This window comes from Papio anubis, chromosome 9 (assembly GCF_008728515.1).
Source record: "Papio anubis isolate 15944 chromosome 9, Panubis1.0, whole genome shotgun sequence".
NCBI lineage: Eukaryota > Metazoa > Chordata > Mammalia > Primates > Cercopithecidae > Papio > Papio anubis.
The window spans coordinates 114,658,491-114,686,096 of NC_044984.1; the positions used below are offsets into that span (position 1 = coordinate 114,658,491).

Sequence of the window (27,606 nt, forward strand, 5' to 3'; positions counted from 1 at the left end):
AAAAAAAAAAAAAAAAAAAAAAGAAAAGAGAGATCGAGAGCGACGTGCTCATAAGATATCCAATCACAATCACATCCTTTGGCGGAGGATGGGGGGCGGTGGACTAGAGGTTGATCAGGTTGGGCACGCAGCATCACGTGACATGAAAAGGTAAATACGGCCACGTGGCTTTTTCTCCTTGGCTTCGGCAAAACAGTACGTAACACTAACTTCACTGAACAATTATTTAACGAACATATGTGATACGGTAGACATTGCGAAGACAATGTGGTTGCTGGAATTTGTAATCTCTCCATCAAATTACTCTATCCAGCTTATTTCCTTATTTCTTCATTCAAATCATCCTAGCCATTAAATTAGTTTTGCGTATCCTACTTTCATCCAAATGTTCATTTAAAGATTATTAAGGGAATTTATTCTCTTTCCCGAGCCTTGATAATGAAAAAGAGGTGGGTTATTTTGTTGTTGGTTTTATGTTTGTTTTCTTTTTTCTTTTTTTTTTTTTTTTGAGATAGGGTCTCTTTCTGTCACCCAGGCCAGAGTGCAGCCTCACTGCAGCCTCAACCTTCTGGGCTCAGGTGATACTCCCATCTCGCCTGTAGCTGGGACTACAGCCATGCAACACCTTGTTGATTTTTTGTAGAGACGGGATTTCACTGTGTTGTCCAGGCTGGACTCAAGCAAGCCTCGGCTTCTCAAAGTGCTGGAATTTACAGGCCTGAGCTACCACACCCGGCCCAAGAGATAGATTTTTACATCAGAGGATATCTTTAGGGCCTTTAGTAGCCCTGTGACTGCTCTCTCTCTTGTTTGTTCTGTCATCTTAAAAAAAAAAAAAAAAAAGTAAGCACCGTTTTCCTAAAAGCCAACTTTTCTTCCATCCAACAGGGACTTGCAATTTCTTTTCACTGAAGAAATACTTTTTTATGGCCTTCACATTTCGTTGAAGACTAAGGCCAGGTCTAACTTGATTTTGCATCCCTTGAAATTCTTCATAGCACAGTATGCAAAGAAGGGTTCTTCAGTTTATGCTTGTTGAATTTGAATTTGAGAATAGTTCCATTCTTGCCTGCCAAAGAATTAAAAAGACCCTGAGCACTGATGACCAACGCTTCATTTAGCATTCAGCAATCATTTATTGAGTGTCTCCTATAGGCAGGTAGAGAAACAAAAGTGGCTAAGACACCTCGCTCTGCCTTCAACAAGTTCACAATCTGTTAGCACTTCTCTGAATTATCTGGATTTGGGTTCCAAGGTCAGCTGTGCCACCCAGGAATGACTTTTGGCAATCCCTTGCATCTTTAAGCCAGTTTCCTTATCCATCAGATGTGGATATAACAGTACCTACAACTATAGAACTTCAAGGATGACAAGGTTATTGTGCAAAAGACATGACACCATCTGGAGCATACAGCGTAATATATATAAGGATGCCAGTTTGAAGAGTAGGAAAAAAAGTCTCAGAGCAGACTGAATTGTAGACAGATACTAACACTAAATCATTGTCTTGTGGTCAGCCCCAAATACATTGTATCCTCAGCATTTTGTATGGTTCCTGGCCCAGAGTAAGTGTTCAGTAAATAATCATTGGATGGATGACTAAAATGAGGGGCCGGGCACGGTGGCTCACGTCTGTAATCCCAGCACTTTGGGAGGCCAAGGTGGGCAGATCACGAGGTCAGGAGATCGAGACCATCCTGGCCAACATGATGAAACCCCATCTCTATTAAAATACAAAAAATTAGCTGGGCGTCGTGTCGCGCACCTGTAGTCCCAGCTACTGAGGAGGCTGAGGCAGGGGAATCGCTTGAACCCGGGAGGCAGAGGTTACAGTGAGCCGAGATTGCGCCACTGGACTCCAGCCTGGTGACAGAGTGAGAATCCATCTCAAAAAATTAAATAAATAAATAAATAAATAAATAAATAAATAAAACGAGGGAGTAATTATGCCAAAAGGTAAGTCCACACACACTCCTTTCTTCAAATGGAAGAAGGTCTTTTACTGCCTACCACACACCCAGAAGTGGTGGCTGTTCTGTCAGTTTCCAGTGGTCTGAAACTGCTTAATGGTGCCTTTTGATAGTTCCTATGGTCCTTTCTCAACTTTTTTTTTTTTTTTTTTTTTGAGACAGAGTCTCACTCTGTCACCCAGGCTGGAGTGCAGTGACGTGATCTCGGCTCACTTCTACCTTTGCCTCCAGGGTTCAAGCGATTCTTCTGTCTCAGTCTCCCGAGTAGCTGGGATTACAGGTGCACGCCACCATGCCCAGCTAAATTTTGTATTTTTTAGTAGAGATGAGGTTTCGCCATGTTGGCCAGGCTGGTCTCAAACTCCTGGCCTCAAGTGATCTGCCCGCCTAGGCTTCTCAAAGTGCTGGGATTACAGGCGTAAGCCACTGCCCCTGGCCTGGTGAATTTCAATGTCAATATAGTCATAAATACTAACAGAGGAATTGAACTGAGTGACTTAGTGGTTAAGAGCTCAGGCACTGCCATCAGACAGACCTGGCCAAATCCTGATCTTGCCATTTGTGTGATCTTGGACAAATGACTTAACTTCTCTGAATTTGTAGCTCCTCATCCATGAAATACCAACATATCAATATCAATTGATATTGATATCAATATCACAGAACTGGTTTGAACATTTAATGAGATGAGATGTGGAAAACTCAGAACAAGGAAGTATGCAATAAGTGCTCAAGAAATGCAAGCTGTTATTGGTTTTTTGTTTTGTTTTGTTTTTGTTTGGGTTTTTTTTGTGTGTGTGTTTGAGATAGCGTGTCTCTCTGTCACCCAGCCTGGAGTGAGTGGCATGATGATAGCTCACTGCAGCCTCCAGCTCCTGGGCTCAGGGGATCCTTCCACCTCAGCCTCCCTAGTAGCTTGAAACAGGGTCTCACTCTTTCACCCAGGCTGGAGTGCAGTGATGTGATCATAGCTCACTGCAGCCTCAAACTCCCAGGATCAAGAGATCCTCCTGCCTCAGCCTCTTGAGTAGCTAGGACCATAGGTGCGTGCCACCATGCCCGGCTTGTTAATGTTTATTATATTTCATGACTATAGTGTCAAAATTAGCTTGTAGAGTGTGGTGAAGTCTTTTATTTAGAAAAGAAAGTCGTTGAAGAAAAATGGTTTAATACAGTTGAAAATGAAGGCAGAATCATGAGATGGGGGCAAGGTCTGGCTCAAACGAAAGCCTACCACTTCAGACAGGGAAGGGCAGTGGTGCAGCATGTGTTTTCTGTTGTTAGACTTGCTTGGTTCAAATTCCTTCTCTGCTGCTTACTAGATGATAGCTCTGGAAGTGACCTCTCCTGTTGAGCTTCAGTATAGGAAAATAATATTTGCTAATAGTGCCAATACCTCATAGGGCTGTCAAGAGGATTAACGGACACACAGTCCTGGTACAGAGTAAATAATTCGTAGATGGTGATTGTTAATCATTACTCAGGTTTCAAGGTGCTTGCTTGCTTCCTGGAAGTGTCTTTCTAATTCAACTTAGCTTCCAAGGCTGGAAGAAATGATATTTACAAAAGACTAGGCAGAGTAGCCAGGCGCAGCGGCTCACGCGTGTAATCCCAACACTTTGCGAGGCCGAGCCCTGCGGATCGTTTAAGCTCAGGAGTTTGAGCCCAGCCAGGGCAACATGGTGAAACTCTGTCTCTACAAAAAAATACAAAAATTAGCCAGGCATGGTGGTGCATGCCTGTGGTCCCAGCTACCTGGGAGGATGAGGCGGGAGGATCGCTTGAGCCTGGGAGGCAGAGGTTGCAGTGAGCCAAGGTCGTGTCACTGCACTCCAGCTTGGGCGACAGAGCAAGAATCCGCCTCAAAATAAATAAATAAATAAATAAATAAATAAATAAATAAATGTAAATAAAAGACTAGGCAGAGACCTAGTTTATAGAGAGAGAATAAAACAATATCCAAACATGAGGTCTTTCAACAAGGTGCTTTATTGGAGGGCACAGTGTGAGTTGAGGCAGGTAGAGGTGGTGCTTTTGAGAGGTGATATTCAACTCTGACAATACTTCTTGCTGTCCAGGTTCTTGTGTTCCTTGTTATATGGAGCTTTTGAAAAGCAGATGGCAGCATTGCGGTCGCAGTTGCAAATGAAGGCCTCACACTCTTTGTTTTTGCCTGGAGAGGGACAAGAGGAGAGGACTGAGCCAAGGTGGACCCTGTTTTGTACAATCCAGGGGCAAGAAGAATTAACTGCAACAAGCCGGCAGCTATTCCACTGATGCACATTTAGGGCTAACAGATTAAGCGAATACAAATACATCAGGATGCCCAGTTAAATTTGACTTTAAGATAAACAATGAATGCAATATTTGGGACATATACCCCCCAAAAAATTATCCATTGCTTAGCTGAGAGTCAAATTTATCTGGGCATCTTGTGTTTTTTTGTCTTGTTTTGTTTTGTTTTTAAGATGGAGTTTCCCTCTTGTTGCCCAGGCTGGAGTACAATGGCACGATCTCAGCTGACTGCAACTTCCGTCTCCTGGGTTCAGGTAATACTCCTGCCTCAGCCTCCCGAGTAGCGGGGACTACAGGTGCTCGCCACCATGCCCAGCTAATTTTTGTATTTTTAGTACAGAGGGGGTTTCACCATGTTGGCCAGGCTGGTCTTGAACTCCAGACCTCAAGTGATCCACCTGCCTCAGCCTCCCAAAGTGCTGGAATACAGGCTTCAGCCACCATGCCCAGCCTAGTTTCTCTACTTTAAAGCATGTATTTTTAAAATTATGGAACATCCTTAAATTGAATACTACATAGACATTTAGAAAAATTAGGTATGCCTGCACATGGAAATTTTCCCAAATAAAAAAAGCTAGTGTAAGTCCCAAAAATCTGGAGGAATATGTAACTGGTTATCTTTGGGTAGCAGGATTATAGATGCCTTCCACTTTCCAAAATAGATATTTATGTAAAGTTTAAAGTTGCATTATTTTTGGCTTGTTTACTTTTGTAACCAAAATAAACAATAAGATTACATTTAAAATGCATTTAAACTTTATTACATGTAATTTATGTATCTCTGCTTACCTTCAGGAATCTTATTAGTTTTGTTTCTCTCCAATACTTTATTTTATTTATTTATTTTTTTGAGACAGAGTCTCACTCTGTCACCCAGGCTGGAGTGCAGTGGTATGATCTTGGCCTCTGCAACCTCCGCCTCCCAGGTTCAAGCAATTCTCTTGCCTCAGCCTCCCAAGTAGCTGGGACTACAGGTGTGCATCACTACACCTGGCTAATTTTTGTATTTTTAGTAGAGATGGGGTTTCACCATATTGACCAGGCTGGTCTTGAACTCCTCACCTCAAGTGATCCACCCACCTTGGGCTTCCAAAGTACTGGGATTATAGGCGTGAGTCACTGTGCTCAACTGAGTTATTTTTAATTAATATGAACAAACGTCCTCTACTGCAGGTTTCTTGTCCTAGTTGCAAACATTAAAAAGAAATTGTGTGTGTGCGTGTGTGTGTGTGTGTGTGTGTGTGTGTATACATACGTGTATTTCCCTGGGGAGAGGGTTCATAGCTTTCAACAGATTTGTAAATTTGGCCTTCTAAAGTGGAACAGGAGGATGTATAAGCAAATTAAGCCATATTATTCAGTGATTAAAATAGTAACAATGGAAAAAATAGAAACAATAAAGGTCTGAGGCAATATGAAAAAGTCATGACAAGGTGATAAGTGAAAAGGCAGAATGCAAGATTGTATCTATTCTGCAAAGCTGTCAAGATTGTTTTTAAAAAAGAAAACGAATGCATATCTAGGCTATGCATTCATCAATTATTTATTGAGCACCTACTATATGCCAGGCACTGCTCTAGATCTGGGGATATAGCAATGAAGAAAATAGACAGTAATCGGCCAGGCATGGTGGCTCATGCCTATAATTCCAGCACTTTGGGAGGCCGAGGCAGGCAGATCACTTGAGGTCAGGAGTTTGAGACCAGCCTGGGCAACATGGTAAAACCCCGTCTCTACTAAAAATACAAAAAATTAGCAGAGCATGGTGGTGCACGCTTGTAATTCCAGCTGCTCAGGAGGCTTAGGCAGGAGAATTGCTTGAACCTGGGAGGCAGAGATTGCGGTGAGCTGAGTGGAGGTTGTGGTGATGGAGTGAGACTCTGTCTCAAAAAAAAAAAAAAAAAAAAGGAAGAAAATAGACAGTAATCCCTGTTCTGTGGATCTTACATTCTATTGGAAAGATGCAATATAAAGAAATAAGTGGCCAGGCATGGTAGCTCATGCCTGTAATCCCAGCACTTTGGGAGGCCAAGGTGGGAGGATTGCTTGAAGCCAGGAGTTCAAGTCCAGTCTGGCCAATGTAGTGAGACCCTGTCTCTACAAAAAAATTTAAAAATTAGCCAGGCATGGTGGTGCACGCTTGTAGTCCCAGCTACTTGGGAGGCTGAGGTCAGCAGATCCCTTGAGCTCAGGAGGTTGAGGCTGCAGTGAGCTATGGTTGCACCGCTGTGCTCATGCCTGGGTGACAGAGCAAGACCCTGCCTCTAAATAACAACAACAAAAAACAAACTATCACCACTTACAAGCTGTGTGATCTTGGGCAAATAGCTCAGCCTTCTGAGCCTCAGTTTTCTTATCTGTTAAGCGAGGATAATAATTGTACCTATCCCATAGTGTTGTGAGGATTAAAGGAGACACTGCCCAGAACCAAGAAAATTATCACTAAATCATGGCTGTTATTACTATTATTTCCCCCCAGCCTACTGAGAACCTACTAGAATTCATAGGTCAAGAAAGGGGTAAACCTACTGCTGCAGGTGATCTCAGAGTTAGAGCACGAGTATGAGTAGGTGTGGGTGTACGGGTTGTCCAGCAGAAATTTACAGCTGCTCAGCTTCTTGGCCTGGTCGTAGCAGTTGTCATGTGTCTGGCAGCACCTGGAAAGTGGGAGGGACAGCTGAGATAGTAGTAAGGGCAGAGCAATAGGTCAGCCCTCACCTGCCCACTCTCAGGAACAGGTGGGGATGACTTCGCCAAGATGCTCCAGGAGAAATGATCCTATGGCTTGAAAAAATATAAATCCTTTTATCATATATTTATTGGAAGCATTTTTTTTTTTTTTTTCGAGGCAGAGTCTTGCTCTGTTACCCAGGCTGGACTGCAGTGGCACGATCTTGGCTCACTGCAACCTCCGATTCAGTCTCCCAAGTTGCCGGGATTACAGGCGCTCACCACCACGTCCGGCTAATTTTTGTGTTTTTGGTAGAGACAGAGTTTCACCATGTTGGCCTGGCTGGTCTCGAACTCCTGACCTCAAGTGATCCACCCGCCTTGGCCTCCCAAAGTGCTGGGATAACAGGCATGAGCCACCGCGCTTGGCCTGAAAGCGAGTTTTAACATGGTTGCAAGCATACAGTAAAATCCTGTAATCAGAAGGTGCAGTGTGACACTTAACCGCTGCTAGAAAATGACACGTGGATTGTTGCTGTGATGTTTACTGTTGCCACATTCTGCCACTGGAGGGCAGCATCTCCCACTGTTTTGCATGTCGGTCATTGTTTCCATCTCTAACGGGGAGCGTTCGCTACAGGGTCCTCTTGGAACGTATTTCTTTATATGACAAGAGGTGAAAATATGTTATCCTTAGCAGATATGCAAGTCCCCTTTGTATGCCTCATGAGATCCTTGGTGTATGCCCCGCCCCGCCCCCGGCAGGCACTCCAGTTTTCCTCCAGGCGGATCACTTACTTGTCCAATTCATCCACGGGGGTGCCTGAGCCCCCCAAGCCACAGTAGCAGCCGTAGTTGTTGTATTCCAAGTAGGGGTCGCTCCCTGGGATCACACACTTGATCAATTTGCGGAACTGCCACACGGCCCGAGAGCTGATGCCGCTCTCGGCGGCAGCCACTGCAAGAAGACATAGCCAGAGTTCAAATCGGTCTGCCAGCACCCCGGGGACACACTGCCTTCCTGCTCCCTCGGGCCCCATGCTGCCTCCCTGACCCCTGCCAGCTGCCTCCTCCAAAGACCGTTGGACCCAGGAACCTGGTGAAGTGAAAGTGGGTAGAGGTTTTTTTTTTTTTTTTTTAAATGAAAACTTTATATATATAAAGTTTATATATGTGTGTGTGTGTGTGTGTGTGTATGTGTGTGTGTGTGTGTGTGTATATATATATATATATATATATATTCTTTTTCTTCTTCTTTTTGGATCTCACTCTGTTGCTCCCGGGGGAGTGCAGTGGTGCAATCATGGCTCGCTGTAACTCAGTCTTCCAAGTAGCTGGGTCTACAAGCATGGGCCACCACACCCCAGTAATGTTTTGTGTTGTTTGTGGATACGGGGTTTTGCCATATTGCCCAGGCTGGTCTCTGGGCTCCTGGACTCAAGGGATCCTACGGCCTCAGTCTCCTGAAGTGTGCTAGGATTACAGGCATGTGCCACCCAGCTAGGCCTGATAGTTTTTGTTTGTTTGTTTGTTTTGAGATGGAGTCTCGCTCTATCACCCATGCTGGAGTGCAGTGGCACGATCTCGGCTCATTGCAAACTCCACCTCCCGGGTTCATGCCATTCTCCTGCCTCAGCCTCCCTAGGCCAGATAGTTTTAAACTATCTGCATTGTTTATCCAGTGAATATTTATTGAGCACTTATTACGTGCCAGGCTGTGTCCTAGGAGCTAGAGATATAGCAGTGAACAGATATAATAATAATAATACTCTCTAACCTCATGGAGCTTACAACCTAGTGGGAGAGAAAAACAATAATAAATGTGATAAGGCTGGGCGCGGTGGCTCACGCCTGTAATCCCACCACTTTGGGAGGCCGAGGCAGGGGAATCACGAGGTCAGGAGATAGAGACCATCCTGGCCAACACGGTGAAATCCCGTCTTTATTAAAAATACAAAAAAATTAGCCGGGCGTGGTGGCGGGCGCTTTTAGTCCCAGCTACTGGGGAGGCTGAGGCAGGAGAATGACGTGAACCCGTGAGGCGGAGCTTGCAGTGAGCCAAGATCGCACCACTGCACTCCAGCCTTGGTGACAGAGCAAGACTCTGTCTCAAAAAAAAATGATAATAATAATAATAATAATAATAAATGTGATAAGTAAGGAAACTAGATACTCCATTAGAAAGGGGAAAGATAGAGCAGGATGAGGAGAAACTGAAAGGGAGGTCAGCCAACCTGGCCAACATGGTGAAAACCTGTCTCTACTAAAAAAATACAAAAAAAATTAGCCGGGCATGGTGGTGTGTGCCAGTTACTTGAGAGCTACAAGTCCCAGCTACTTGAGAGGCAGAGGCAAGAGAATTATTTGAAACCAGGAGGCGGAGGTTGTAGTGATCTGAGATCACGCCACCGCACTCCAGCCTGGGTGACAGAGTGAGCCCCTGTCTCAAAAATAAAATAAAGTGAAATAAAAATTAAAATAATAACATAAAATAAAATAAAATAAATGGGAGGTTGGCCTAACTACTTAGTTGACTAAGGTGGGAGGATCACTTGAGCCCACGAGTTGGAAGCTGCGGTGAGCTATGATCACGCCACCGAACTCCAGCCTGGGCGATAGAGCAAGACCCTGTCTGGAAAAAGAAAATAAAGGCAAGCTTTCTTAGCTCACGCAATCTGAGTTCAGACTTGCAGGTTGAAAAGGTGCCAGCCTTGAGGGAACCCCAATAGAGGAGCCCTTAAGCCCCACTGGGAACCTCGAATTGAGACTGCGGGGCTGGCCAGCCCTGTCTAGTGTGGCCTGTGGCCCCCATTCCGGAGGAGTTAGATCTTAGCTCACTTGGGAGAGAAAGGCGGGCGGAGCCCGGGAGACTTGCCTACCTGTGAGCAGCACAGCCAGCACAAGCAGTTTCATCCTGCAGTCAAGGAGGTGAGAGGAGAACTGAGATGACCAGTTTTGGTTATAGTCTTATAGTCCGTCTCCACACACCCCTGCCCAGATAAGGCTGGAGTGTTTGCTTTGCTTTGCTCTTGGCTGAGTCTGGGGCTGGCCTTGAATCTGTTGCTGGAATGACCCTGACGATTTGCCAGCAAGGGATCGTTGGAAAACATGTTATGCATTTGTCCTTAGCAACTGTTAACCAAAGGGATTGTTTTTTGGAGTTTTCAGAGCTCACAATCTTGACCCTCATACCCACCACTTTGTACTCAGCCCAGCTTCATGGGCTGGTTGGGGAAAGCAAAGCCATCAGTTCAGTCGGACGCTGGGATAAGGGAGACAAGAAGGAAGTGCAGCCTGGGCAACATAGAGAGACCTCATCTCTTTAAAAAAAAAAAAAATGTTAACCAGGTGTGGTGATGGATTGCACCTGTGATCCCAGCAACTCAGGGGGCTGAGGTGGGAGGATCTCGTGATCTAGGGAGGTCAAGGCTGCAATGAACTGTGACTGAGCCTCTGCAGCAGAGTGAGACCCTATTTCAAAAGGAAAAAAAAAAGATTGCTGCCTGCAGCCTCCATGTCTCAAGTGCCTGAATCTGTGCACTGGGTCTAGTTGAATAGTCCCATCAGTCATGCAGCTTGCAGATGAAGAGACAGGTTCAGAGAGGTGCGGTAACTTGCCCAAGATCACACAGTTGGCAGATGACAAAATAGGGCTCCAGTTTAGATCTGTCTGATTCCAAGACACAGGGTTTATTTTATCCCACCACTCCCCTCTGCAGTGTGGGTTTGTGAGAAGAACCTGGGCTTTGGATTCCAAAGGCCTGGATCTAATTTATAGAATACTAAAGGACATTAGAACTGGCATATCAGAGGCCAGGCGCAGTGGCTCACGCCTGTAATCCCTGCACTTTGGGAGGCTGAGGCAGCAGATCACCTGAGTTGGGGAGTTCAAGACCCGCCTGACCAACATGGAGAAACCCCGTCTCTACTAAAAATACAAAATTAGCCAGGTGTGGTGGCGCATGCCTGTAATCCCAGCTACTCGGAATGCTGAGGCTGGAGAATGGCTTGAACCCTGGAGGCGGAGGTTGCGGTGAGCTGAGATGGCGCCACTGCACTCCAGTCTGGAGAACAAGAGCAAAACTCCATCTCAAAAAAAAAAAAAAAAAAAAAAAAGAACTGTTACATCAAATATCGATATAACATTGTTTTGGTGAAATTCGCATAACATAACCACGTTTAAGTAAACAATTCAGTGGCATTTAGTACCTTCACAGTGTTGTGCAACCATCACCTGTACGGGGTTCCAGAACATTTTCATCACTCCAGAAAGAAACCCTGTACCCATTAGCAGTCACACTCCCTCAGCCCCTGGTAACTGCTCATCTGCTTCTCTCTCTCTTTTTTTTTTTTTTTTTTTTTTTTTTTTGAGACAGAGTTTTGCTCTCATCACCCAGGCTGGAGTACAGTGGCACAATCTCGGCTCACTGCAAACTCCGCCTCCCAGGTTCAGGCAATTCTCCTGCCTCAGCCTCCCATGTAGCTGGGAATTATAGGCACCTGCCACCATGCCTGGATAATTTTTGTATTTTTTGTACAGACAAGGTTTCACCATGTTGGTCAGGCTGGTCTCAAACTCCTGACCTCAGGTGATCCACACGCCTCAGCTTCCCAAAGTGCTGGGATTACAGGCATGAGCCACCTTGCCTGGTCTCTGATCTGCTTCTCTCGCTATAGATTTATAATTGGTTAACTTGGTGCTCTTCTGTTTCTATGTGACCTCTACAACAACCCTGTGGGGTAAGGAGGGCCTCGTTAATTTATTTATCTGTTTTTGTTTTGTTTTGTTTTGTTTTTAGAGACAAAGTATCGCTCTGTTTCCCAGGCTGATGTGCAGTGACACGATCATAGCTCACTGCAGCCTCAACCTCCTGGGCTCAAGCAATCCTCCCACCTCAGCGTCCCGATTAGTGGGGACTACAGACATGTGTCACCACAACTGGCTAATTAAAAAAATTTTTTTGGGCCAGGCACAGTGGCTCACACCTGTAATCCCAGCACTTTGGGAGGCCGAGGCGGGCAGATCACAAGGTCAGGTGATGGAGACCATCCTGGCTAACACGGTGAAACCCTGTCTCTACTAAAAATAAAAAAATAAGCCGGGGGTGGTGGTGGGCACCTGTAGTCCCAGCAACTCGGGAGGCTGAGGCAGAAGAATGGCGTGAACCCAGGAGGCAGAGCTTGCAGTGAGCCAGGATTGCTCCATTGGACTCCAGCCTGGGCGACAGAGCAAGACTCCATATCAAAAAAAATTTTTTTTTGGAGACAAGGCGTCTCCCTATGTTGCCCAGGCTGGTCTTGAACTCCTGGCCTCAAGTGATCCTCCCATCTAAGCCTCCCAAAGCATTGGGATCACAGGCATGAGCCACTGTGCCCAGCAACCTTGATAGTTTTGAAGAGTATTGGTCAGGATGACCCTTTCTTGGAATGTGTGTGTGTGTGTGTGTGTGTGTGTTGGAGTCTCACTCTGTTGCCCAGGCTGGAGTGCAGTGGCACAATCTCGGCTCACTGCAACTTCTTTCTCCCAGGTTCAAGTGATTTTTGTGCCTCAGCCTCTAAGTAGCTGGGATTACAGGCACATGCCACTGCACCCAGCTGATTTTTATTTATTTATTTTTATTTATTTTTGAGACAGAGTCTCACTCTGTCACCAGGCTGGAGTGCGGTGGTGTGATCTCGGCTCACTGCAACCTCTGCCTCCCGGGTTGAAGTGATTCTCCCACCTCAGCCTCCTGAGTAGCTGGGACTACAGGCGTGCACCACCACGTCCCCCTAATTTTTGTATTTTTAGTAGAGATGAGGTTTCACCATGTTGGCCAGGATGGTCTTGATTTCTTGACCTCGTGATCTGCCTGCATCGGCCTCCGAAAGTGCTGGGATTACAGGCGTGAGCCACTGTGCCCAGCTCTCTATTGGAATTTGTCCTATGTTTTTCTCATAATTAGATTAGAGTTATGGGTTTAGGGGAGGAAGACCACAGAGGCAAAATGCTGTTTCATCACATGGCTGTTTTATGTTTAATCATCTCTTTTCTGGGCCAGGCGCAGTGGCTCATGCCTGCAATCCCAGCGCTTTGGGAGGCTGAGGCGGGTGGATCACCTGAGGTCAGGAGTTCAAGACCAGCCTGACCAACATGGTGAAACCCCATCTCTACTAAAAATACAAAATTAGCCGGGTGTGGTGGTGCGCACCTGTAATCCCAGCTACTTGGGAGGCTGAGGCAGGAGAATCACTTGAACTCGGGAAGCATCGGTTGCAGTGAGCCAAGATTGTGCCACTGTGCTCTAGCCTGGGCAACAGAGCAAGACCCTGTCTCAAAAAATAAATAAAAATAAAAATGAAATACCATTAAAAATTCAGTTTCTTGGTCACAATAGCTACATTTTGAGGCTCATAGACACACGTGGTGGGTGGCTGCCAGATTGGCAGCCACAGAATGTTTCCATGATCCCAGAAGTTTCTGTTGGATAGGGCTGCTGTGGATTGTCACAGAGCCTGTCTCAGGGCTGCCCCATGGGAGGTGGGGGCCATGAGAACTAATGAAGGGGGCCTTGGGTAGGTCAGAATCCCACATCAGCTTGACTGAATGGCCCTGCCTCTGCAGCCCCAGAATGAGTGGAGTCTGCCCAAGCACAGCGAAGCCTTGCCCAGCAAAATCTTCAGTCCCTCTTATGTGGTTTCCTTGGGGTCATAACAAGACAGAGGACCAGGCACTGCTCCTAGATTTAGGCCTGAAGGACACTAAGTGGGTGACTGGGGTGGCTCAAAGAAGGAGAAGCAGCTGTGGTTGCAAGTAAAGTTATTAATTAACCTTTTATCCAGGCTGGAGTGCAGTGGCACAATCTTGGCTCACTGCAACCTCCACCTCACAGGTTTAGGTGATTCTCTTGCCCCAGCCTCCTGTGTAGCTGGGACTATAGGCATGTGCCACCACGCCTGGCTAATTTTTGTATTTTTATTAGAGATGGTGTTTTGCCATGTTGGCCAGGCTGTTCTCAAACTCCTGGCCTCAAGTGATCCACCTGCCTCGGTCTCCCAAAGTGCTGGGAATACAGGCGTGAGGCACTGCACCCGGCTATGAATTACTATTAACCGAGTGCTAACTCCATCCCAGGTCCCATATGCTAAGAACCTGGTACAAAGGTCGAGGTAGGTCCAAGTACAAACTTCATTTTATAGAGAAGACAGCTGAGGCTGAGAGAGGTTAAGTGACTGCCCCAGAGTCACACACCAGGACCAAGGTAAGAGTTGGATTTGGTTCTCATGCTACCATCTCAGGCCAGGGAGTACTGAAAGTCCCTTGAGGAAGGAAGAGATTCAGTTCAACCTACGACTTCCCTCCTTCCCCAGCCCATGAAAGCCTTCCTAAGGACAATCTGGACAAACTCCACGTGCTGGAGTTTAGACAAAGCACCTGGTGGGGAGGGGGTCAGGTTGCTGCCACAACCCTCTCCCCCTGGAAAGAGACATGCTAACTCTGACAGCCCAGACCTCTGCGGCCCCGGCCACAGAGGTGACAGTATAAGGGACCTGGAAGGGCACTGGGTAGCTCCCCAAGGCCCTGTGCTCTTTGTACCTTGACCTTCCACCACCCCAGATCCCTGCACAGGTGTGCAAAGCATAGCCTCTCCCAGCCTGGGAAAAACACAGTCTTCAGTGGAAAGTACAGCTAAGCATAGCTTCTTGACTCCTTCAGGTGATGGCATACCCACACTTTAGCAAGGTCACGTCTTCTTGGCTTCTAAAGGGTAAGGCTCCTGTTTCTAGGAAGTGCTTGACAGCAGCTGCCAGCTACCATTTGCTGAGTGTTTCTCTACGCTTGGCATTGTGCAAGCACTGTGCTTTACATATGTTGTCTTTCAGCCTAACAACACTCTTCTGATATAGTTATTATTGCTGTGATGGTTGTCATCATCTTCCCCATCTTATAGATGATGAAGCAGGTTCAGAGAGTTTAAGTAACTTTCTCAAAGTCACATGGCTAGAAGGTGGTGGAGAAAAAATCTGAACCTGTGTCTACCTGCCTCTGATTCCTGCTCTCTCCAGTGATAACAACAGCAGCAGCAGCAGCAATTAACATGCTGTGAGGCTGTGCTAGGAAGGATACTAAGAGCCTTGCATAGGCTAGCCCACCATCAGGTGCCAAGGAGCAAGTTGAGGCAGTATACCGGTTTATTTATTTTTTATTTATTTATTTATTTTTGAGACGGAGTCTCACTCTGTCGCCCAGGCTGGAGTGCAGTGGCACGATCTCGGCTCACTGCAAGCTCCGCCTCCCAGGTTCCCGCCATTCTCCTGCCTCAGCCTCCCGAATAGCTGGGACTACAGGTGCCTGCCACCACACCCGGCTAATTTTTTTGTCTTTTTTAGTAGTGATGGGGTTTCAGCGTGTTAGCCAGGATGGTCTCGATCTCCTGACCTCGTGATCCGCCTGCCTCGGCCTCCCAAAGTGCTGGGATTACAGGCGTGAGCCACTGCGCCCGGCAATATACCAGTCTAATGAAAACTTTTTCCACTTCCAAAGCCACCATCCTCAGTGTCCAGATCTTCCTGACAGCCCCCTAACTGCTACAATGGCACTGTCTACCTCCCCATCTATCCAGAGAAGGGATAATGTAGTTAGTGGTTCCCAAACTTGACTGATCCCTGGACTCCGCTGGAAAACTTGAAGAGTGATATAGCCCTGGCATGATGGCTCAGGCTTATAATCCCAGCTACTCGGGAAGCTGAGGCGGGAGGATTGCTTGAGTCAGGAATTCAAGGCCTACATTGTGCTGTGATTGCACCACTCTACTCCAGCCTGGGCAACAGAGGGAGACCCTGTTTCAAAAAAAAAAAAAAAAAAGGTAATACAGATTATTGGAACATAATACATGCAGGTTGGTATAGGATCTGAAATCTGTGCTCGCTCTCTCTTTTTGTTTTTTTTTTTTTTTTGAGATGATGTCTGGTTCTGTCACCCAGGCTGGAGTGCAGTGGCATGATCTTGGCTCATGGAGAACCTCTGCTAGGGGTACTGCTATACAGATAACCTGAAACTATAGATGTGACTTTGGAATTAGATAACAGGCAGAGGTTGGAACAGTTTGGGGGGGTCGCTCAGAAGAAGACAGGAAGATGTGGGAAAGCTTGGAACTTCTTAGAGACTTGTTGAATGATTTTGACCAAAATGCTGATAGTGATATGGATAATGAAGTCCAAGCTGAGGTGGTCTCAGATGGAGATGAGGAACTTACTGGGTACTGGAGCAAAGGTAATTCTTGCTATGCTTTAGCAAAGAGACTGGTGGCATTTTGCCCCTGCCCTAGACATCTGTGGAACTTTGAACTTGAGAGAGACTATTTATTTAGGTTATCTGGCAGAAGAAAATTCTAAGCAGAAAAGCATTCAAGAGGTGATGTGGCTTTTTCTGAAAGCATTCTATCATGTGCATTCACAAAGAGATGGTTTGAAATTGGGACTTATGTTTAAAAGGGAAGCAGAGCATAAAGGTTTGGAAAACTTGCAGCCTGACCATGTAGTAGAAAAGGAAACCCCATTTTCTGGGAAGTCAAGCTAGCTGCAGAAATTTGCATAAGTAACAAAAAGCCAAATGTGTTAATGGCCAAGACCATGGGGGAAAATGTCTCCAGAGCACATCAGGAATCTTCATGGCAGCCCCTCCCATCACAGGCACAGAGGCCTGGGACAGAAAAATGGTTTCATGGGTCAGACCCAGGGCCCCATTGCTCTGTGTAGCCCCCAGACATGGTGCAGTAGACTTCTGCCTGGATATCCAGGCATTTTCATATGTATTAGTCAGTTTTCATGCTACTGATAAAGACATACCCAAGACCGGGAAGAAAATAAAGGTTTAATGGATTTACAGTTCCACCTGGCTGGGGACGCCTCCACAATCATGGCAAAAGGTGAAAGGCACGTCTCACACGGTGGCAAAACAAGAGAAGAGATCTTGTGTAGGAAAACTCCCCCTTATATAATCATCAGATCTCGTGAGAGCTGGTACCAATTCTCTGTATTAGTCTGTTCTCACACTGCTATAAAGATACTACCTGAGACTGGGTAATTTATCAAGAAAGGAGGTTTAGTAGTTCCACATGGCTGGGAAGCCTCAGGAAACTTACAATCATGGCAGAAGGCAAAGGGGAAGCAAGGCACGTCTTAAATGGCAGCAGGAGAGAGAGAGAGCAGAGTGGGGAGTGCTACTTTTTTTTTTTTTTTTTTTTTTGTAGACAGAGTCTCGCTCTGTAGCCTAGGCTGGAGTGCAGTGGCACGATCTCGACCTCGGCTCACTGCAAGCTCCGCCTCCCGGGTTCACGCCATTCTCCTGCCTCAGCCTCCTGAGTAGCTGGGACTACAGGCTAATTTTTTGTATTTTTACTAGAGACGGGGTTTCACCGTGGTCTCAATCTCCTGACCTCGTGATCCGCCTGCCTCGGCCTCCCAAAGTGCCAGGATTACAAGCGTGAGCCACTGTGCCTGGCCGGGAGTGCTACTTTTAAACCACTGGATCTTGTGAGAACTCACTATCATGAGAACAGCATGGGGGGAACCACCCCCATGATCCAATCACCTCCCACCAGGTCCTTCCCTGGGGATTACAATTCCAGATGAGATTTGGGTGGGGACACAGAGCCAAACCATATCACTCACATACTTCTTTTTTATTGGCTATTTTAAAGCAAATCATAGCTCTCAAGTCATTTTATTCATAAGCACTTCTGTATGCATTTCAAACTTTAAGAATTTTTTAATTCTGGTAAAAAACACATAAAGTTTACCATCTTAACCATATTTGAATAGGCAGTTCAGTAGTGTTCAGTATATTCACACTGCTAACCTTTTTCATCTTGCAAATCTGAAACTGCACCCATTAAACAACTCTCCTTTCCCCTTGCCCTAGCCCCTGGTAACCACCATTCTACTTTTTGTTTCTATGAATTTGACGAATCTCAGTACTTCATGTAAGTGGAATCGTATAGTATTTCATCCACAGTCTTATTTCACATAACACAACGTAACCTGATGTCCTCAAGGTTCATCCATGTTGTAGTATATGCCAGAATTCCCTCCTTTTTTTTTTTTTTTTTTTTTTTGAGACAGAGTCTTGCTCTGTCGCACAGGCTGGAGGTTGGAGTGCAGTGGCACTATCTTGGCTCACTGCAACCTCCACCTCCTGGGTTCAAATGATTCCCCTGCCTCAGCCTCCCAAGTAGCTGGGATTACAGGTGCCCACCACCATGTCTGACTAATTTTTGTATTTTTAGTAGAGACAAGGTTTCACCAGGTTGGCCAGGCTGGTCTTGAACTGCTGACCTCAGGTGATCCACCTGCTTTGGTCTCCCAAAGTGCTGAGATTATAGGCATGAGCCACAGCACCCAGCCCAATTTCCTTCCTTTTTAAGGCTGACTAAATAGTCCATTGTATGGATAGACCACATTTTATGTATCCATTTATCCATTGATGGACTTTTGGGTTGTTTCTACCTTTTGGCTATCATGAATACTGCTGCTGTGAACACTGGCGTACAAATATCTGTTTGAAGGGCTGGGTCCGGTGGTGCACACCTGTAATCCCAGCAATGAGTGTGAAGTGGTATCTCATTGTCAACACTAAGCTCTGAGTCAAGTGGAAAGTAAAGACCTTCCCAGGAGGAAAGCAGGAGGGAGAAGGTGCAGAGAATATTTAAAAATATCCACACTGATTATTTAAGCTAAAGGCACTTGAAAAACAGCAAGAACAAGATGATCACTCTCACCTTTGTGCTGTTTCTTAAAGGCAGAAGATGATGAAATTCCTGAGTGAAAGACCCCCAACCAGTACTGGAAGGAAAGGCAACATCCTTATCTTCAAGGGCGAGAAGCTGGTACCAAGATAATTCTGTGCAGACCCTTGTTAAAGTAACTTAAAAAAATTTTTTTTGAGACAGGGTCTTGCTCTGTCACCCAGGCTGGAGTACAGTGGTGCCATCTCAGCTCACTGCAGCCTCTGTCTCCCTGGCTCAAGCAATCCTTCCGTCTCAGCCTCCCAAGTAGCTGAGACTACAGGCCTGTACCACCATCCATCAGCTAATTTTTGTATTTTTTTGTAGAGATGGGGTTTTACCATATCACCCAAGCAGGTCTCGGACTCCTGGACTCAAGGGATCCGCCTGCCTCAGCCTCCCAAAGTGCTTTGATTACCGTTGTGAGCCAGTGTGTCCAGCCAAAATAGGTTTTTTTTTCTTTGAGACAGAGTCTCACTCTGTCACCCAGGCTGGCGTGCAGTGGCGTGACCCTGGCTCACTGCAACCTCTGCCTCCCGGGCGCATTCTTGTGCCTTAGCCTCCCGAGTAGCTGGGACTACAGGTGCGTGCCACCATACCCGGCAAATTTTTTGTATTTTAGTAGAGATGGGGTTTCACCATGTTGCCCAGGGTGGTTTCGAACTCCTGAGCTCAGGCGATCCACCCGCCTTGGCCTCCCAAAGTGCTGGGATTACAGGCGTGAGCCACCATGCGTGGCCCAAAATAGCTATCATCTTTTAAGCTTCTCCAACATAATTGAGTGGCTTTTTCATAATTGACTATTCTTTGTCCAATCCAGTATATAAGTAACTCTAACTGCTGCTTTAGGTCTTCATTTCTCTCTCTCTTTTTGAGTGAGAGCATCTTGCTCTGTCCTCCAGGCTGGAATGCAGTGTCAAGAACACGGCTCACTGCAGCCTGCAACTCCCAGGGCTCAAGCAATCTTCCCACCTCTATCCCCTGAGTAGCTGAGACCACAGGCTTGTGCCACCATGCCTAAATAATTTAATATTTTGTACAGATGAAGGTCTCGCTATGTTGCCCAGGCTGGTCTTGAACCTCTGGTCTCAAGCACTCCTTTTGCCTCAGCCTCCCAAAGTACAGGTATGAGCCACCACACTGCCTTCATTTCTTTATGGAGGCTCCCATGCCACGCACAACTTTTGATAAATAAATGTGTATGCTTTTCTCCTGTTCTTTTTTTTTTTTTTGAGACAGAGTCTCACTCTCACCCAGGCTGGAGTGCAGAGGCATGATCGTGGCTCACTGCAGCCTCCACCTCCCGGGTTCAAGCGACTTTCCTGCCTCAGCCTCCTAATTCGCTGGGACTACAGGCGCCCACCCCCACGCTCGGCTAATTTTTGTATTTTTAATAGACACGGGGTTTCGCCACGTTGGCCAGGCTGGTCTCGAACTCCTGATTTCAAGTCATCTGCCCACCTCTGCCTCCCACAGTGCTGGGATTATAGGCATGAGCCACCGTGACTGGCCCTATTCATCTATCTTGTGTCAATTTAATTCTTGGATCCTGCCAGGACGCTAAGAGGATGGAGGTGAGTCCTGCCATCCCTACAGCAGGAAAATGAGGTATCCCTTAATGCACACAGACATAAGACACTCACAAGCCCAGCAACGTTTTCAAATAATTTATTAGGAATTTAAAACTGAAAATAAAACCTGGAAAAAGAAGTTACAGATGTGGAGAGAAGAGACACCGGAGGGTGGTAACTTGCTGGCTTCGAAACACCATGTAACATCTTAAAAAAAAAAAAAAAATCCCCAAACAAATCAGAAAACGGAATTCCAGGGTCCTGAGCCCATGGTTGGGCCCAGTGGGGTGGAAGGGTATGGGGATAGGGGAGAGGGAAGCTAAGTGTCTCAGGACTCAGCTCAAACGTGTAGAAAATTAAAAATAAAAACCAATAAAATGCAGCTTCTCTTTTATTAGGAAACATTAAAAAAAAAAAAAAAAAAAAACCAAAACACGAACAGCCGCGCATCTCAGTAACAAAGATTATTGCTTTGTGTTCTCAGGGCTGGTAGGTTAAGCACCTGACACAGACAATTAACTCTCCAAAGGCGGGGTTTCCGGGTGGGGGCGATGCTGGGGAAGAGAGCTCAGGCCCTGGGCCTCAGAACTGGGGGACAGGGACACACAGAAGGGGGATGGCAGTGGGTGGGCCTTGGCCCTGCCACGCCAGCCAGGCCACTGTTCATGAAGGTCCAATGCCCTGAACATCTCTTCTTCCTTGGAAGGGGGCTCTGGGGTGAGGGCTGCCAAGGGACTCTGGCTGTGGGGTCATCCTGGTGGGAAACTTCAGTGAGAGAATGTGGGGGTTCCCTGAGACGCCCTTTGCTTTCCCCTGGGGTCTGCCCTTGCCAGAGCGTCCCCTGGTGCTCACTCATTGCGGGGGTCGAGGAGGAAGAGGGGATAGACTGAGCAGAAACCATGAAGACCCAGCCTAGGTAGGGGGCAGGGGAGACCTTTGGAGAGTTAATTCCCGTCCAGCAGTGTCTCCGGGCAAGCCCTGCTCTTCCCGCGCCCTTTGCCCCCACACTGGGTTTTCGGGGTGGGTAGGTCCAACCAAGGCCTTGACCCCGAGGGCCTGAGAGAGCGGGCCTGCCGTGGCCACAGCTGAGGCCTGCAAGCTTACAGTAACGGTGTCTGAGGGGACAGAAACAGGGGAGGGGGGAGCCCCTCACCCCCGAGGGGCCTTAGAGAGGGGTGGGCACATCACCTCACAGTATTTACATATGATACAGGACGGGATGGTTCCAGGGGCTCGGCCTGGCCTCCCTGCAGCCCTGCCCTCCTCTCCAGGGCTGGAGGGAGGCAGCCAGGGGCCCACAACCCAGATAGACACTTTGTTCTCAGCTGGTGGGGGGCACCTGGCCCCTTGCCCCCTGCGGCCTGGGGCTTCACATTCACAAACCTAGAAATAGTTTAAAAACGGTTTCTTAAAAAAAAAAACAAAAAAAAAAAAAAAAAAAGGAAAGAGTAAAGGAGGGGAAATCAGAATAAAAAACAGGGGTTGGGGCTGCGGCCTGTAGCAGGCTCCCTCCGCCTTCACTCTAGCTATGCACAAATCCAAAAGCCTTCTGGGGAGGGGCTGGTCCTAGGGGGGCGCGGCAGGGAGGGAGGGACCAGAGGGCTGGGGTGGGCAACCGGCTAATCCAAAATAAATAAAAGCAGGGCCGGGAGAGGGGCGGGTGGGGATGGGGGCAAGGGCGAAGAGGGGGACGTTAGTAGGGGAGCCAGACGCTGTCGGGGGGTAGCAGGGCAGGGGCAGGGGCCGGGCCCGGGGAGTTGGGGGGCAGGCAGTAGCGGGTCCGAGTCGCTGCGGGGGAGGGGGCGGCGGCTGCGGCTGAGGTCTCCCGCCCCCTCGCTGGCTCACTCGTGGTCCTCAGTCAGCTGCAGGCTGGGGCACTGGGAACAAAGCCATGAGATTATGGGGGCTCCTGGGGCACACGCAGCCCTCCCCAGTCCTCTCCCAGAAGAGATTTGTTCATTAACTATCCACTTTCTTCTTACTTTTTTTTTCAGAGACAGGGTCCAGCTCTGTTGCCCAGGCTGGAGTGCAGTGGCAGTGATCATAGTTCACTGCAGCCTCAACCTCCTAGGCTCAAGTGATCCTCCTGCCTCAGCCTCCTGAGAATATGGGATTACAGGTAATATCTGGGACTACGGGGGAAGGCAAACACACCCTGCTCATTTTTGTTGTTTTAGCAGAGATGGGGATTCACTATATTGCTCAGGCTGATCTTGAAGTCTTGGTCTCAAGCCATCCTCCAGCCTTGGCCTCCTAAAGATCTAGGATTACGAATGTGAGCCACTGCACCCAGCCAGACTTTGCACTTTCTGTTCCCTGGTTGGATGGCTCTTTCCCCAGATTTTGAATGGCTGGATTTATTTAAATGTCACCTTCTCAGAGATACCTTCTCCGAACCCCACATCTAAAATAGCCCTGTGATGCACAATCTGGAATTATCTCATACGTTCACTTGATTTTTGTCCTGTGAAATGAGAGAAGACTTTGTCCGTCTTGTTCATCCCTCTTTCCTGGAATAGGGCTCATAAATGAATGGGTGAATGCACAGAATATCATGGGCTCACAGTCTCCCGCCATCTGGATAGACACTGTGATGGCCGTGTACACAGTCCCACAAGTCAAGGTATCCTGTTGCTTTTTTGTTTGTTTGTTTGTTGAGGTGGAGTCTTGCTCTGTTGCCCAGGCTGGAGTGCAGTGGCCTGATCTCGGCACACTGCAGCCTTTGCTTTCTGGTCCAAGCAATTCTTGTCCCTCAGCCTCCCGAGTAGCTGGGATTACAGGTGCACACCACCACACCAGCCAAGTTTTGTATTTTTAGTAGAGATGGGGTTTTACCATGTTGGCCAGGCTGGTCTAGAACTCCTGACCTCAGGTGATCCACCCGCCTCGGCCCCCGAAAGTGCTGAGCTTATAGGCGTGAGCCACCGCACCTAGTCAAGGTATCCTGTTTTGATAGCTGTGTACTATACCACTATACACATACACTAATTTGTTTAACCACTCTCCTTTTGATGGATATTTCAGTTATTTGCAGTTTTAAAAATAAATGCCTAGAAGTGGAATTGTTGGGTGTAAGGGCATGAATGTTTGAAACAGGAACAAACATTGCCAGACTGTCCCGGGAACCCCTGAGCCACTGTACTTACTTGTTTCTCCCGTATCTTTATCAATGCTGGCAGTGTTCAGCTTAAAAAACCTTTGTGGCTGGGCCCAGTGGCTCATGCCTGTAATCCCAGCACTTTGGAAGGCCGAGGCAGAGGAGGATCGTTTGAGCCAGGAGTTCAAGACCAACCTGGGCCGCATAATGAGACCCCATCTCTACAAAAAATTTTTAAAAAAATCTTAGCCAGGCATGGTGGCTTGTTCCTGTGGTCCCAGCTACTTGGGAGGCTGAGGTGGAGGATGGCTTGAGCCTAGGAGTTCCAGGCTGTGGCGACCTGTGACTGCACACTGCACTCCAGCCTGGGTGACAGTGAGACCCCATCTCTATTAAAAATAATAATAATAATAATAGGGCCAGGCACGGTGGCTTACCCCTGTAATCCCAGCACTTTGGGAGGCCGAGGCAGATGGATCACTTGAAGCCAGGAGTTTGAGACCAGCCTGGCCAACATGGCAAAACCCGCCTCTGCTAAACCAAAAAAATACCAAAATTAGCCAGGCATGGTAGCACATGCCTGTAATCCCAGCTACTCGGGAAGCTGAGACATTAGAATTGTTTGAACCCAGGGGACGAGGTTGCAGTGAGCCAAGACTGTGCCACTGCACTCCAGCCTGGGCGACAGAGCGAGACTCCATCTAAAAAAATAGAATAAAAAATAATAAAAGATCTTAAAAAATCTTTGTGGCCTACCCTGGTGGCTCACACCTGTAATCCCAGCACTTTGGGAGACCAGGGCAGGAGGATCCCTTGAGCCCAGGAATTTGAGACTAGCCTGGGCAACACAGTGAAACCTTGTCTCTACAAAAAAAGTAAAAAAATTAGCCAGGCATGGTGGCATGTGCCTGCAGTCCCAGCTACTTGGGAGGAGTCTGAGGTGGGAGGATCCCTTGAGCCCAGGAGGTCTGGGTGACAGAACGAGATCTTGTCTCAATAATAATAATCTTTGCCAACCTGATAGGTGGGATGTGAAGCCTTACTGTTGCTTTGATTTCTGTATTTAAATGGAGTAGGGTGAGCAGCTTTTCATGTTTATTGACCACAGCTGGTATAAAGATCTGTCTCCCCTGGGACTGTGATTCTTGAGGGCAGGGATGGGGTCTGTGTCCGAGATTCGATGGCCCAGGACAGGCTTCCCCAGTGCCACCCCACCACCTGTCCCCACCTCCCCCCCCATCCTCACCTCCTGCCACCGTCCCCTGCTTCAGTGGTACCCATTGGTGAAGGCTGTGGCAATCAAAGGGCCCTGAAAAGGAAAGCATTTGACTCCTAGACTCCTGGGAAAGTAGAGGAAGATCAGGGGCTCCTTCTCTCTCTGCAGGATATCTGAGGTGAGGCAAGACCCCTCTATACCTGCCTGGATCGTCCCCCCATTGCAGGTCTGCCTTCCCAGATCGCCCGCCACTGCAGGTCTGTCCAAAGATTCTCCAACAAAGGGCCAGGGAATCTGCACAAACCAGTACCCTGGATAAAACCAGGGCACCCCGGGCTGGAATTGAACCTCCATGCGAGCAGAGACGCCATGTGTCTCATTTTCACCTAGAGCCCGCTATGCCTGGCATTCAGAGGCGATAGCTGAGTGTCCACTGAATGAATGATAACCCCCACTGTTCTTCCTGAGTGACTCTCCATTCATCCTCCCTCACCCTCCTTTTGCCCCCAAAGACAAAGAAGGTCTCTCCCTTCCCCAACCTGGGGGTGTCTCAAGGTGTGGGGGGTGAGGTGGAGGCCGCCAGGCCTGGCCACTCACCCCAAGACTGTGGCCGAAGCCGGTGCTGGGGGCAGGGCTGGCGGCGCTGATGTAACTGCTGACCCCCGAGTCCTGGTTGGCTGCCCCGTAGAGCTCAGCCATGGGGCCGGGGCTGGTGGTCCCCAGGAAGCCCCCTGTGCGGCTGGGAGTCGAACCTGGAGGGGGAGCCATCGTCCAGGGGTGAGAGCCTGGCAACCCAGAAAGAAGACGGTGATAGCCCCGGTGCTCTCTGCCACCCCACGGCACCCCCTCAAGCCTGTCCCACCCACCCTGACCTGGACCCCCACATTTCAGGAAGTCCTGTGGGCCCACCTCCTGGAGATCTCCCCACACCCATCCACCCAGTCACCCCAGCCCTGACCCCCATCATCTCATCTGACCACTCAGCAGCCTCCTCTCCTGAGCCCCTTCCCAACCTCACCCCACCTGGCAACTGAATGCATGTTCTAAACCCTGACCCGCAACCCTCTGCTACTTGCAATTTCCACTGTCTCCCCAGCACCCGGGCTCCTTCTGCCTCTTTTCTCCACTCCCTACTTCTGCACTCTCCACACCCACTGGCCTCCAAGCCTTTGTATATGCTATTCCCTCAACCAGAAACACTTTTCGTCCTCTTTGCCTTTGAATGCGAAGTTAAGGGGCCCTTCCTCTTGGAAGCCTTCTCTGGCCTTTCCTAGAGGCCCCAGCTGGGAGCTTCTCTGGTACCGGACACCCCCTAGTGCAGCAGCATCAGCCATCAGCATTATTGCCTTTTTTTTTTTTTTTTTTTTGGAGACGGAGTCTCGCTCTGTCGCCCAGGCTGGAGTGCAGTGGCCGGATCTCAGCTCACTGCAAGCCCCGCCTCCCGGGTTCACGCCATTCTCCTGCCTCAGCCTCCCAAGTAGCTGGGACTACAGGCGCCCGCCACCTCGCCCGGCTAGTTTTTTGTATTTTTTTTTTTAGTAGAGACGGGGTTTCACCGTGTCAGCCAGGATGGTCTCGATCTCCTGACCTCGTGATCCGCCCGTCTCGGCCTCCCAAAGTGCTGGGATTACAGGCTTGAGCCACCGCGCCCGGCCCATTATTGCCTTTTTAATACCTGATGCCACCACCAGGCTGCAAGCCCTGGAAGGCAGAAACCCTGTCAGTCTTTTTTTTTTTTCCCTTTTGAGACAGACGGAGTCTCACTCTGTTGCCCAGGCTAGAGTGCAGTGACGTGATCTCAGCTCACTGCAACCTCCACCTCCCAGGTTCAAGCGATTCTCCTGCCTTGGCCTCCCGAGTAGCTGGGATTACAGGCGTGCACCACCACGCCCGGCTAATTTTTGTAGTTTTAGTAGAGACAGGGTCTCACCATGTTGGCCAGGCTGCTCTGGAACTCCTGACCTCAGGTGATCTGCCCACCTCGGCCTCCCAAAGTGCTAGGATTACAGGCAGGAGCCACCTCGCCCGGCCGACCCTGCCAGTCTTGCTGCTGGCTGGCTCGCCCATGCTGGCACGATGCCCAGCACAGAGCAGGTGATCAGTTGATACTTGAGTAAATGAACAAGTGTCCCTCTGCAAAGGGGTGGCAGTGGCCACCTCCCCTCCCCTGGACTTCTCTGCTCCCTGTGCTGCCTCATCTCTCTTCCTGCACCCCGGAAGAGCTCACCTGTCCCTCGAACCACAGCCGCCGCCGCCGCTGCTGCCGCCATAGGTCCGTAGGCAGTGAGAGGAATGGCTGAAAAGAAAGCGATGGGCACATCAGCATGGCAGTGGGGGCAGAGGTGGGTGAAGGAGGCCCCTACCTTCTAGCCAGAGCCTCTCCAGCCTGGCCTTACCTCACAGGGGTCCATGTAGCCCCAGGGTCAAGGCAGAAAAGGCTACCTTGGGCCACCATCTGTGTCCTGACCCATGACATGAATGGAAAAAGGTGGGAGAGAGCACAGCTTCCCAGTGAGTAGCTGAGCCTCAATTTCTGCCCTGGACTGGGGGGCACATGCCCCAACGACCCAAAGCTCACGGAGGGTGGAGGCAGGGCACCCAACCCTGAGCAGCTGTGAAAGTTGCCCACAACTGCCCCCTTCTCCAGGGTGCCCTTGGCAAAACAGGGGGCACTTGGCCTAGAGGTGCCTGGGAGCTCACATCCTTCTTCACAGCCCACAACAGCTAGTGATAGATGACACACGGGACAGGCCCCCAGGCCTGCTGCTCCCAGGTAGAGCGCCCCAGGGGTCAGGCTGGGGCTGGGCTCCCACTGAAGCCACAGCTTTGCACGACACCCTCTGCTGCCTGTCCTGCTCCCCTCGCCCCTACCCCCTGAGAGCACCCCAAGTGCCTCCCTGACCCCCAGAAATGACCACTGCCTCCCCCAAATCCCGTCAGCCTCCTTGTTTGCCATCTCCTCTTCAGACACAGGCACCTATCCCCTTGTTTGCTGTCTGCCTTCATCTTCACCTCTGCAGCA

At 48.5% G+C, this 27,606-nt stretch overlaps 2 protein-coding genes across 5 annotated transcripts in view; both read right to left on the reverse strand.

Annotated features, from left to right (window-relative positions):
• Positions 1–3,940: 3,940 nt before the first annotated feature.
• PLA2G1B (phospholipase A2 group IB) lies at positions 3,941–9,959 on the reverse strand. Its single transcript, XM_003907247.5, has 4 exons — positions 9,815–9,959; positions 7,734–7,893; positions 6,795–6,922; positions 3,941–4,143 (listed from the first exon to the last, which is right to left on the reverse strand). The coding sequence occupies exons 1-4, from the start codon at positions 9,846–9,848 to the stop codon at positions 4,019–4,021; spliced, it is 447 nt and encodes a 148-aa protein (XP_003907296.1). The 5' UTR covers positions 9,849–9,959; the 3' UTR covers positions 3,941–4,018.
• A 10,393-nt stretch (positions 9,960–20,352) lies between these two features.
• Positions 20,353–27,606, reverse strand: part of MSI1 (musashi RNA binding protein 1) — a 28,201-nt gene continuing 20,947 nt past the window's right edge. For 2 of the 4 annotated variants that reach the window (XM_031650822.1, XM_031650820.1), the window contains 4 exons: positions 26,812–26,880; positions 25,182–25,336; positions 24,615–24,677; positions 20,353–22,148 (listed from right to left, as the gene is read on the reverse strand). In XM_031650822.1, the coding sequence (XP_031506682.1) occupies positions 24,636–24,677; positions 25,182–25,336; positions 26,812–26,880 (266 nt within the window). In that variant the 3' untranslated portion in view covers positions 20,353–22,148; positions 24,615–24,635. Of the gene's footprint in view, positions 22,149–24,614; positions 24,678–25,181; positions 25,370–26,811; positions 26,881–27,606 lie in introns of all 4 variants that reach the window. The other 2 variants (XM_031650821.1, XM_009181830.3) reach the window with 1 other exon arrangement.